The sequence below is a fragment of the Lytechinus pictus genome, chromosome 2 (genome assembly GCF_037042905.1).
Source record: "Lytechinus pictus isolate F3 Inbred chromosome 2, Lp3.0, whole genome shotgun sequence".
NCBI classification, from domain to species: Eukaryota; Metazoa; Echinodermata; class Echinoidea; order Temnopleuroida; family Toxopneustidae; genus Lytechinus; species Lytechinus pictus.
Genome location: NC_087246.1, coordinates 58,923,479 through 58,936,682, shown reverse-complemented (window position 1 = coordinate 58,936,682; position 13,204 = coordinate 58,923,479). Strand labels below are relative to the sequence as shown.

The following is a 13,204-nucleotide window of genomic DNA, read 5'->3' as shown; positions in this document are numbered from 1 at the left end:
TGAAGTGTTGACGCCCTCTACGTACCTTAGTTTATATCTTCCTGTTGAACTTGAACTAAAACATCAAATATCATCTGGAAATATGGCTGATGCATCCCCAGATTTGGTTAAGTTCGATGATGAAGATGTGATGAATTTCCTCGAGGCTGCCGTTGACGTAGCTAGACTAGCTGGTCAGGTAAAATAAAGCTATTCAATGTAGATTTAATGTGCCTGAGCTAGGCCCTATGGCTGCCTTTTATTGTTTTCCTTGTCCCATACGTTGATTTTTATGTTGTAGTAGGCCTAGGGAGTTTGGTGAAATCACTCACACGTAGCCAGGCACTCTAGGCGACACCCCAATACTTACCCGTGCTAATAAACTGGGACTCCACTCACGCGCGTTTGGGCCTCCCTAGCTTAGAACTAAGCACTAATATCACCTTAAAAACTAAATCTACAAGGTATGTATAATCTATTTACAAATTTAATAATGTTTAATCGGTACTCACCGGTTCTTTTGTTGCATTTTCAGACCATTTCTCACAATTCTTCGTAAATATTTGCGGAAAATTTTGTCGCCATAGACAGCTTAGCGTCCATCTTTATTGATAAATGGAGCGCCCTTTACGATAGTTGTTAATGCCGCGGAGAAATCGTTAGGCATTTTGGCCTGTGTTCAAGGCGTTCTTTCTGTTTTATTTTTTATATTGAAGATTGTGCATTTGTTGAATAGCGCCGTCTACGTCAGGTATGAGATCGAGTGTATAAATACACTCTTCCAAAATAATTATGATTCCGACCTGGCGCTGTTTAACTTCAATCTCTTTCACCTAAATTAGCGATGAATGCTAGCATTATAAAATATATATTATTAACGTCTGACGAAAAGAATAACCAACCGATCAGCTGACGAGAACGCGAATCACGTGATCTTCATATCAGCTTCGATCGCGAGTCAGAAGAGAAGAGCAGCTGCCCAGAAAATCAGGAAAAAGCCGTGAAAATGTAAGTTCCCCTTCATTTTTTGTTGTTGCTAACGATGCATTTACACTATAAAATTATAATTTAAATAAGAGAAAGGAATTATAGCTTGTACTTGTGATATAATGTTTAGATATCCTGTTCTCAGAGATTTCTAACCAAAAATACTACTGATGTCGCCTATGAGGTCCATACATGTAATGTTGGACCTCATTGGTACTAGGAGTGGTAGCCAGGCGGCTTCTTGAGAGTAAAAATCATTTACTAACGTAGGCTTACTCTCAATGAAGCCAGGGAGTCCTTCCTATTCACCTACACGAAGGACCCCAAAACCTGAAACTTTCACCCCCGAGATTTCTACTTTCCTTCTAAAAATAAAACTAAAGATCTAGCTCTAAAAAATAAATCATGATCAGTAAAGTTAGAGGCGCACGGCCAATATGGGAGACTCTCTCCAATAAATAGGGGAGACAATCTCCCACATGGGAGACTTGCTTTGCAAAAGGACAAAAGAAACAACACCAACAAAAGCATGATTTTTTCCACCCAAATTTTTGTCTCACTAAGGTCAGAAGCCCATTTCATTTGTTTAGTGTGTGAACTGTGATTGACAACAAAAATCCTTATCAAAACAAAAGTAGACGGTGAATTTTTAGTGTAGACGGTGAAAAGGGGTAATTTTTCATGAGGAATCTGCTTATCACATTTTTATTTGCCGCCAAGGTAATCATTTTGCAGCAAATGTAAACAAAGGAAATTGGTCTCCAAAACTGGAGACTCTGAAATTGGATACCCAAATTCTTTACAAAAGTCTCTGATATTGGAGATAATCTCCCACATTGGAGACAGTCTCCAATATTGGCCGTGCGCCTCTACTGATGATGATGATGATGTATATGGGATAAAACTTTATTTCCGACATTTCTACGCTCCCGTTGTTATTTTTAAACAAGAATTCATTTTAAAAAATGAGAAAAATATTGTGAAAAGACGGAAGAGACTTGCCCGATGTTTACGCCGCCATCTTGTTTCCTATTGTACTTCCCAACGTTACGGACGCGAGCGTCACGTAACGTTGGGGAAGTACAATAAGAAAAATTTCAATCTCGTCCACTCCTCGATCGAATGTTGAGGTGTGGTTTATTGTGGGTGATAATCGACGGCGCTGGCTAGTTCAAGGTATACCGTATACAGTGCATCGATAGAACTTGATACTCGTGAACGAGCATAATAATATTGGAAACCCATTGGATAAAGCCATGGAACATGCAGCTAAAAAGAACAATAAGATTAGTTAGCAAACGCAAATTTATTACTAACATCTACTCAGATTCGATGTGAAAAAGCAAACAATAACTTAGAATTCACTCATGATATGATATATGAAGAAAACATCACCCCAATTCTTAATTACATCATTATTAATCAAGAATATCTTCAACCGTCCGGCGCACGTCCGGAATCATGATGTAGGCTTATTTGTCACACACAAAAATAATTGTTTTTCGCGGAGAGGTATGCGGCAAGTGCGATGCAAAGAAAACGGTTGGTAAATATAAAATAATTATACCGTATTTATAATTTTCATAATATTTGGAATAGCAAGTGCGAATTTTTCTTTATTGTACATGTATTTCCTCTAATTGTCATTTTTAAAGCACTGAAATACAGGTGTGCGGCAATAGGATACGCTGCCATATAGCATCACTCACATGTATTGCGAGGTTAGTATGCTATACTAACCTCGCACTACAAATGTGTTTACGCAATGGATTTTTGAGTTGTGAGTGGGGCAGTGGAAGTGCCGTTTCATTTTGGAAAATTGGCCCGTAATTTTGATACAATCTTTTTAGAATACTAAAAAGTAATCATTTATCGTTGGCATTTATGACTCATTATCCCATGGTAGAGTTGCTTGCTTTGGGTAATGGGTGATAAATGGGCTAGAACTTCATTTCCGACATTTATTTATTATTGATTACAGTGTTTAAAAAAAAATATACGTGTACATTAAAAACCCAGAAATTTATTATGAGATGGGATGTAACTTACCGAAGTTTACACCGCCATCTTACACTCTTTAGTAGTACAGCTAAGCTACATGTATGACACGCATATAGAGGGCGGCATGATGTAGCTGCCTCTATATATATGTCGGAAATGAAGTTCTAGCCCATTTACATTATTCAGGGCTAGAACTCTGGCATAAAGGTGATTTCATGTCAAAATGTTTATGCAAATTAAATATTAATTGTCTTATTTTGAAATGAAATCTTGTTGCAGATATATGACATATAGAATGATTAGAAATTATTTAGAACTTTGTTTAACACACGGTACTGGAATCTCTCCCCCCTTTTAATTTGACAGAAAATCAAGGAAGCATATCTTCTTGAGAAGAGGGTGGAAATCAAAAGTTCCGCTGCAGATCTAGTGACAGAGACAGATCAGCTAGTGGAGAAAAAGATTATAGGTACCCTGCAAGAAAAATTCCCTGACCATTGGTAAGCAATCAAGTGCATGATTTATGTGCCTCCAGCTATTGAGAAGAAGTGTACTAAATCATCTCTTGTAATGATGTGAAGTGATTGAATGGCATTGTGATGTGATGATGGTGGCACGGTTTATTTCCATTTTGTCTAATGCCAATTCGTCTACTATCATTTGGTCTACCATCAGTTCGTCCACTCACCACATGGTCTACTTTCATTTGGTTTAATGCCATTCTGTCTAATAACTAGTTGGTCCAATAGCCATTTATTCTATATGCCATTTGGTCTAATTGGACTAAGTGTGAAATTGTGCAAAATGAATGAAAATGAAATGGATATTAGACCAACTGAGACTAAATGGTCATAGACAAAATGTTGATTAGACGAAGTGATGATTGGACCAAATGGTTAATGGACCAAATGGTTAATGGACCAAATGGTTGTAAGACGAAATGTCGATGGACGGAATGGCATTAGACTAAATTAAAGTAGACCATGTGGTGAGTGGACGAGTTGGCAGTAGACGAATTGGCAATTTACCGGTTGCACCTTTTACAATTTTTATCTTACTACTAAGATGAGTAGCAAAGTAGTGAAGTCATGGACTTTTTGTAACAAAAATGACAATACCAGACAGACAGACATCAGAGGGTAAGAACGAGAAAAGCTGTTTGTTAGCAACCAATGCAGTAGAATGAGTAAGTGCAGAATAGAGTAGGTAATAATGGCAGTAGCTGTTACAACAGCAGAAATAGTAGTAGTGGTAGAAGTAGTATCATTGTTTTAGATTGTGACTACATCAACAAATCTTTCCCCTCTGTCTCTATATGTACAGTAGATGAACATGCAAAAGACATTTCCAAAATGCAGTCTCAATGATTCCCCATATTTTTTTTGACCCAGCTTTATAGGTGAGGAGAGCGTAGCTGCAGGTCAGAAGATTGAGTTAACTGATGCACCTACGTGGATCATCGATCCCGTTGACGGAACTACAAACTTTGTCCATAGGTAAGCTTGATCAGGGTTTGTGTCAGTAAGAGTTACAACTATTGTAAATTTGCCATTATAGCAACTACCATGGAAACGGGGCTTAGCAGCCAATTATAACTGACACAGCCTCCTCAGATCTCCTCCGTCTATCACCTAAATTTACAAATTTAACCGTGGATTTTATTTATAGTTTGATACAACCAAACTTGTTACCCACAATACATGTCTTGTAGCCTAATTGAAAAGTAATGATGAATGCATTTTTGCGGAGAGTTATTTTTTTATTAATTTTTATTTAGAAAAATGCACACTTGATAAAGAAAATTTGCAAAATTTCATGAAATTTCCATGTTTTTAATTTTCTTCCTTTTTGCAATAACTTCTGTTGATGATAAGTTGTTCATGTTTCACCCACAAGGTCAACACAGCACTTGCTGCGTGATGCCTGCTTATGAAAACAAATCATATGCAGACTGGGTGGGATTCGAACCCATGACTTCTGGATTACTACACCAGTGGCATAACCTCTGGACCACCGGAGTGCCCTTTAATAGTGATCTGGGTTCAAACTATCCCATATTTTATTAGATAATCAAAGGATTCACCGTTGGGGATAAAGGTAAATGATAAGTTGTTCATGTTTCATAGGCAGGCATCACGCAGCAGGTGCTGTGTTACCGTTGTTGGTGAAACATGAACAACTTATAATTTACCTTTATCCCCAACGATGAATCCTTTGATTACTTTCTGTTCACTTTTGCATCCCAGAATAAATGAAGCCAAGAATTTGAATGGTTTATCATACCTTTATAAAAAAAAATCTTAGACAAATTACCCATCATTGTAAAGCTCAGAGTCTCTTCTTTCCATTCCATCTTATTAAAAGTGAGCAAACACAATTTGAAAAATGGATAGCAAAAAGTCACATGGAGGACAGTGTCTGAATTAAAAAAAAAATCATGATTTTGATACCCCAATTTACAAATTTTATACATCAAGACTCTCTTTAACAAAACATGTATATGCATATGGAAGGAGATGCATATTAAATCATTGGAGTCCATTGATATAAAATCATTAGAAGAGTAGGTAATAATAGGTATTTGTGGCAAAGTTGATTCTAACAAAAGAGTATATTCTTTTCTTCTCCATTTAGCTTTCCATTTGTTGCTGTCTGCATTGGCCTGGCCATCAACAAAAACTTAGTTGCCGGAGTGGTATACAACGCAATCTTAGATGAAATGTTCACTGCCATCAGAGGCAAGGGGGCTTATTGCAATGATGCTCAGATCCACTGCTCAGGACAAGAAGGTATTCTAATGATGATAGTGATCATATTAGATTATACAGAGTGTCCCAGAAAGCAGAGTATAAAAGTGTTTAACTATAACAATTGAGTGACAGGGAGAGAGAAAGTGGGGGGGGGGGTGGTTGGTGAGGTGAGAGAAAACCAAAGAGAGTGAGGGAAAAAAGAAAGGGCAAAAACAGTGAATAGGGCTGTCAAATAGAGCATGCTTTCCACTCAGGAAAAAAATGAAAGGTCCCCCCAAAAAAAACATATTAGTGCCCACATCCAATCAAAGCTAATCATTTAATTAGGATTTCAGAGTGGGTGAGTTGTATTTAACAAATCTTGTTTTTCATTATTTTCTTGAATTTTTCAATTATTTGATTATTATTTCTCAGATATAAAACAGTCACTGGTGATGACAGAGATAGGGTCTAGTCGGAAGCAAGAGCACATAGACGCGAAGCTGAAGAATATAGAGGCAGTTGTAAAGAATGGTGTTCATGGGTGAGAAATTATATCATTTTCAGCTTCTTGGTGTTGACCATCATCCTTGGTGGAATTTCATCAACATTTCTTATTTGACAAGCTGTCAGACCTTTCTTTGGTTTTAAGAGGATGACATCCTCAAATGTCTGACTGTAACTTTGGTAATTTTTGGAAAATGATAACTTGTCATTGTTGTTAACTTTCATGAAAGTGGTCCCCTGGAAAGAATGAGTTTTATGACAAACATTACGTAATGCACCCCACAAATTTTCTCCAAAATATACTGAGTCAAAGAAAAAATTTGATGATAAAAAAACATCAAGCATACATGTACAGTGCATCCGTGCAACCTCCCCTTAACTTAATCCCAAATACAATTGAAAAAATACCTATCATTGTAAGGCTTAGGATTTCTTCTTTTACCTGGTGCACATTCAGAAGATCCCTCATTCAAGCATGAATGAGTAAAAACAATTTGAAGAAACAGTCACTAGTCTGGTGTAACTGAATTTCAATAGGAAAATCACATGTCTAAAAAGTTCAATATGTGCTATTTAATTTGATAGCTCAAACACAGAAAATTGTCAAGAAATAATAAAGTTCTGTTTACATGTATTTGGAATCAAGCTTGAATTTCAATAATTTTATTAAATTAAGACATTTTACTTGCAAGCTGTCAGACTTTCGACACTCCAATTTGTTGACAATCAGCCTTGCATAGTCTTCTACCATAGGATATCTGTTAAAATATATTTGTTCAATAATTATGGAAATACAAACATTATTTCAAAGAGCCAGAACCCTGTTATTTTTTATGTGGTGAGTTACATCATGGTCTGAGTAAAACTGGACTTTCGAATACGGGCCTTTGGTATTGAATTCCCCATGAAAACTGATGGCGGAGAAGTAACTTCTGAAGGTTTCCATTGCAAAGATATAATCAATGTAGAGGGTTCGCGGTACGCCATGTTTTCTTGTGTGGGCTTATGTTTTGTCCTGAAAAGGACTTGACTTTGGATCCTTTCCTCCCAGTGTGAGATTGCTTGGCTCTGCAGCGCTGAACATGTGTCATGTGATGGAATTTTGACCGATCCCTGATTTAGATCTATTCAATTCAATTCAAATTCAATTTATTCTTGATAATAATTAAAACATCATCAAATTGTACATTCGTATATGGAAATATCAGTACAAGAAAACGAGGGCAGCAAAAAGTTTACACTTGAAAATAAGAAGCCTCCAAAAAATACAGTAATTAATATGTACACATCAGATGAAGAGGGGAAAAAGCGCGATATGCTTATTCACACACACACACCCACCGAGAAACATTGTCATCATCACACACAACCGTTAATAATATTGGGTTATCTCACAACTGATTAAACTGTTAACAGCCATGACTTTATAAAATTCAGATGAATGAATTTTGGGAATCTTTTCTTTTGATCCTTTACCCCAGTGTGAGGTCGCTTGGCTCTGCAGCTCTGAACATGTGTCATGTGGCCCGTGGTGATAGCGACCTCTATGTGGAATATGGCATCCACTGTTGGGATATGGCTGCGTCTGCTGTGATTCTGGAAGAGGCTGGGGGAGTCTGTGCAGATCCTAAGGGTAGGTTATACTGGGTGTACTAAAATAAGAAAACTTAATATTCAAGTGTTTCCTGATGTCCATGTGATGTAGATGACAATGTAGAAAAAGTATTGTGCAAAGTTGTTCAACTGAACAATTGACACTAAGAGTTGAAAATGAAATGATGAAAAAAAACATTTAAAATCTCACCACTTCTTGTTGTATCATAATCTGCTAAATTCCTAATCAATGATTTTAAACATGTTTTACAAAATTGTATGTATATTTTGTGTGCATAGTACTATTGAATGTGACAGGGTTAGAGTTCTCATGAATATTTAGTCAAGTTGTTGTTTTTCGATCAATGCAGAGAGGGTTTCATGCCATGGTTTGCAGACAAGTAGCACACTATCTCCAAATTAGTCAAGAAATTAGACTTATGACAGTGTTGAGAAATGGGCCCATGGTTTCCCTTTGTGTGTGTGTGTGGGGGGGGGGGGGCATGAGAAAAGCATGCTGAGCTGTGTGAAGACATTTTATCTACTCTTTCAAAGAGTAAACATCATTTTTTGCTGATCTCATTTTATAATCAGGGGGCCCCTTGGATATTATGTCAAGACAGATCATCTGCGGAAGCAGCCAAAAGCTGGTCCATACAGTCTCCCAACTGCTCACTCATATAGACTTTGAGAGGGACTGAACAGAAGAAGTACCACTTCATCAGCTGTTAATGTATGCAGAGGATCGATTTTTGAGAACTATATTTGGTAATTTATCTAGATGTATATATAGTTAATGAAGTGTTGTAAACATGGGTTTTAGGACAACTCTTTTTTAAAGTACAAGACATCCATGACTGTCAGTGACATTTCCTTTTGTCGTTACTTGAAAGTTGGAACACTGTCTTGAGAGGGCAGCAGCATCAGTAACCATGTGAAATTGCTAGCATTATTAAAGGATAATGAGAAACTCCAACATTGTATCCCAACCTAGAGAACACACTAATCCTCTATTGGGAGTGTGCAATGGTATACAGTACTAGTCAAGAGTGTGAAATATATGTACTCAAACTACTCATGCTCTTATTTCCATGCATTGTTCATAAACATCATATTACATTTTGAGCATATAAAAGTCAAGATGAGAATGGATTCATTTGTATATATATATTTAAAAAAAAACTATGAAACCTGCAGAAAATTTGAATTTAAATTTAAAAATACATATTTTTGTCGCGCCTGCATAAAAGAGCGAGACTATAGGCACCTCTTATCTGACGGCGGCGTCAACATTAAAATCTTAACCTTAAGTTTAGTTTTTTAAATGACATCATAACTTAGAATAATAGAATGTATATGAACCTAGTTCATAAAACTCTGACATAAGGGTAATCAAGTATTACTGAACTTCCTGCCTGAGTTTCAGGTCACATGAATAAGGTCAAAGGTCATTTAGGGTCAATGAACTTAGACCATGTTAGGGGAATCAACATTGAAATCTTAACTAAGGTTAGGTTTTTGAATTGTCATCATAACTTAGAAAGTATATGGACCTAGTTCATGAAACTTGGACATAAGGGTAATCAAATATTACCTATCACCCTGCCCGAGTTTCAGGTCACATGACCAAGGTCAAAAGTCATTTAGGGTCAATGAACTTTGGCCATGTTGGGGTATTTCTTTTATTGTAACTTTGAAAGTTTTTTATCTTGTTCATAAGACTTAGACTTAAGAGTAATCAAGTATCACTGAACATTCCTTGCGAGTTTCAGGTCATATGTATGACCAAGGTCAAAGGTTATTTATTTAAGGTCAATGAACTTGGGCCATGTTGGGAGCAATTGTTAAATTTCCATGATAATTTTGAATGTTTATGGATATAGTTTATGAAATGTGGACATAGGGGTAATCAAGTATCACTGATCATCTTGCATAAGTTTTAGGTCACATGATCAAGGTCAAATGTAATTTAGGGTCAATGAACTTAGTATTATACGAATGGTGTTTTTTGTGAATAATTATTATTATATATTCGTTTTCATAGTCAGCATTGCTGCTATATTGAATCACGTAATGCAGGCAAGACTGCCAGAGGCGCTCCACGTGTTGGTATGTGTCCTCACCAGGAGAGGATTTCATGAAGGAAATAGTCAAGTGATTTTCACAGACAAATTTGCTCAGGGCCAATCAAATGCAAGGAATTTGTAAGCTTATAACAATAGTTAGTGAAAGTCACAGACTAATGGCTGAGCTGGGGGATCATTCAGTATTGCTTTCAAATATTAGCTCACATTTTCATTCATTCATTACATTAATATTGCCAGGACCTCAAGACACTTAGAATGTTTAGCTCATGCTCATGTACCATCTTGAGTGATTTAGACCTTGAAGACTATGGGTTGATGTACAATATCAAAAGAAATGACTCGTTTTGTCACCAAATTTGTCATAATGTCATGCTTTAGTGAGCCCTATGCTGGCTGAGTATTGCAGTGTATGTATGTTAATAATAATTGTGATTGGGCAATGTATGGATATACTCAACTCAAGCATTACAATATATAAGCAAGTAAAAACACAGGCAACACAACAATTAACAAGATATTAAGAAGATTTCTTGAAACTCAATATCATGTAATAGGTTTGTGTATTTGTGGTCCAGTGCTGTGAACTGCCAAAGATTTCAATTGAGATTTCTCAGGGTCAATATTAATATCAACTCAAGATGATTTGCGGGAAAATAAAAATGATTTGAATTGCTACTTTGAATCTATATTATGTTCATGCTTTTAGAATTGTGGACCTTAAATTCAGATATGACATCTCCACTATTTTGTTTTTTTTTGTCTATATTTTCAAATGAAATGTAGATCTAGCTCTCTGTCATATGAGGAAAGGTTATTGGATGGGTCACATTCACAATCCTCACTGTTGTGTAATCCGTTTGAAATGTCACAAGAGAATGAATGACATAATTTCTTCTATAAATTTTCTTTCACAAATAATTTTGATAGCTCTTACATATCTGATTACCCACCTTATATCTTATAGTACCTGATTATTATTGTCAAATGCATGTATACCATGAAATTTGGATCACTAGATGTAGAACTTTGTTTCTATTTTATATTCTGCCCTTAATGATTCATTAAAAAATATCTGAAGCTGTAGATGAAAAGTTTGCTGTATATTCAACTCCAGAGCATGCACTATGAGTTTCATATCATGCCAATGTAGTGGATAAATTTGTATCCTATATACTTGCAAAGATTTTGTTTTATATATCAGTTATTGTCATTCTTCATATTTGTGCCAGTATTCAGTTTGCTACATAAATCAGAATATATTCATCAATTTAGATGAGATGAAATACTTTTTAAAAATAATTTTAGTATTCGATTCATGCAATTTGCAACATGTTTTATTTTTGAGAAGACAAAGTAACGTAATGTGGAAGTGCTGTGGCAGACACTTTTTTATATATACAATATTTTTAAGAGATTTGGCTCAAAATGTCTCTTAAATTAATTGGTAAGTATTGGATTGAATATGACTCTGCTTAAATTCTTAGCTAAGTAGAATACAAAAAAATCCAATTGGATACTAGCCCTAGTTTAATGTTTGTAATTTTAATGTTATTTAGTAACTTACTAAGGCCACAGTCACACTGGCTGAATCCATACTGACCAAAGCTATCAATTATTATTTCCTTTGACATACCATTGGTCAGTTTGGAGTCTGTTAGTGTGACTGGAGCAAAAGGGTATGTTGTTGTTGTTATTTTGAATAGGCAAACTAGTCAGTTTTGACTATCGTTGCCTTTTTTATTTGCTTTCCTTTATATTACAAAACAGAATAATTTCTTTGTTGAAACTGTGAGACTAACTATCAGAAAAAATTAAAATTCATGAATCTCTTTATTTCATCAATGAATTTCATTAAAAAAAATCACCAGTAATGTTCCACTTTTTATTAAACTAAAATTGTTGGGGTGAACTTGCCCTCAATATAAATATATATATATATATAATATATATATATATATATATATATATATATATATATACAGTGCGTCCCACAAAAAACGAAACCGAGATGTATCGATGATTTATCATAACTTAATCACAAATACAATAGACAAATGACCTACCATTGTAAAGCTTAGAATCTCCTCTTTCATCTGGAATTAATTAGATTATTTCTCATTCACGGATGAGTGAGCAAAAAACAATTTGAAGAGGGGATACCAAAAAGTCATTTGGCGGGCTGTATCTGAGTTTCAAAAAGAAAACCACATTTTTAAAAAGTTCAATATCTGCTCTTTAATATGATACCTCAATTACAGGAGATGGTCTTAAAATAACAAAGTTATGGTTATTTGAAATAAGTCTTGAATTTCAATAATTTCATAAAATTAAGAGGTTCTACAGGCTAGCGTTTAAACTCACTTGACACTCCGTTTTGTTGACGATCAGCCATGCATTAAGTCTTTTGTTAACCATGCGATGGCTTCTGTGGGAAACCGGTGAAAACACGTTTATTTAATGAAATTATGGAAATACAAGCATTGTTTCGAGGGAACATAACTTTTTTACTTCTTGACCATTTTTTGTGATTAAGGTATCAAATAAAAGAGCAGATATTGAACTTTTTAGGCATGTGATTTTCTTTTTGAAATTCAGATACCTCCCGCCAAATGAGTTGTTGGTATCCTTTCTTCAAATTGTTTTTGCTCACTCATGCGTGGATAAGGAATAATCTAAATAATATCAGATGAAAGAGGAGATTCTAAGCTTTACATTGATAGGTCATTTGTCTATTGTATTTGTGATTAAGTTATGATAAATCATTGCTTAATCTCGGTGTCGTTTTTTCTGGGACGCACTGTATATTAATTTGAGCTTATTAACCATTATTTGCACATTTGTATTCATTTGTAATTTTGTGAACAGTTTTTTGCTGGTTTATTTTCTTTATGTGCAATGGAAATTACAAAAGATCACTATAAGCATACCTTTAGAATTTGCATCAACATTCCTTACAAATTGAAACCATTTGGAGATTTTTCATGAAGCTGTTGTGAATTGTTGCACATAAATTTGCAAGAAAATTGAATATTTAGTATCAAATGACCCCAAATATATACAGTGTATATGTCCTCCGTTTAAAAGTGTTTGCATTAATCTCATTTTATACCGTGGCAAATGAAATACGATGCAGGAGCAATGTGGGCTACCTGGAGAGCGTTTCATGAAAGGACTTGTCTCATCTTATAAGACAGTTACCAAAGTAACAGTGCTTCTCAGCCAATCAAAATCAAGGAAAGTTGTCGGAAATGACAACTTGTCTTACAAAAATGTTGATGAAATGCTCCCCTGGAGATGGCAGTTCTGTAAAGAATTTAAAAA

General features: G+C 35.3%; 1 protein-coding gene across 1 annotated transcript; it reads left to right on the top strand.

The window, feature by feature from the left end:
• Nucleotides 1-11,806, top strand: LOC129253893 (inositol monophosphatase 1-like). Its single transcript, XM_054892329.2, has 7 exons — nucleotides 1-178; nucleotides 3,334-3,467; nucleotides 4,359-4,463; nucleotides 5,602-5,756; nucleotides 6,132-6,240; nucleotides 7,685-7,836; nucleotides 8,391-11,806. Exons 1-7 carry the CDS (start codon nucleotides 83-85, stop codon nucleotides 8,495-8,497), a joined length of 858 nt encoding a protein of 285 aa, XP_054748304.1. The 5' UTR covers nucleotides 1-82; the 3' UTR covers nucleotides 8,498-11,806.
• The last annotated feature ends 1,398 nt before the right edge of the window (nucleotides 11,807-13,204 follow it).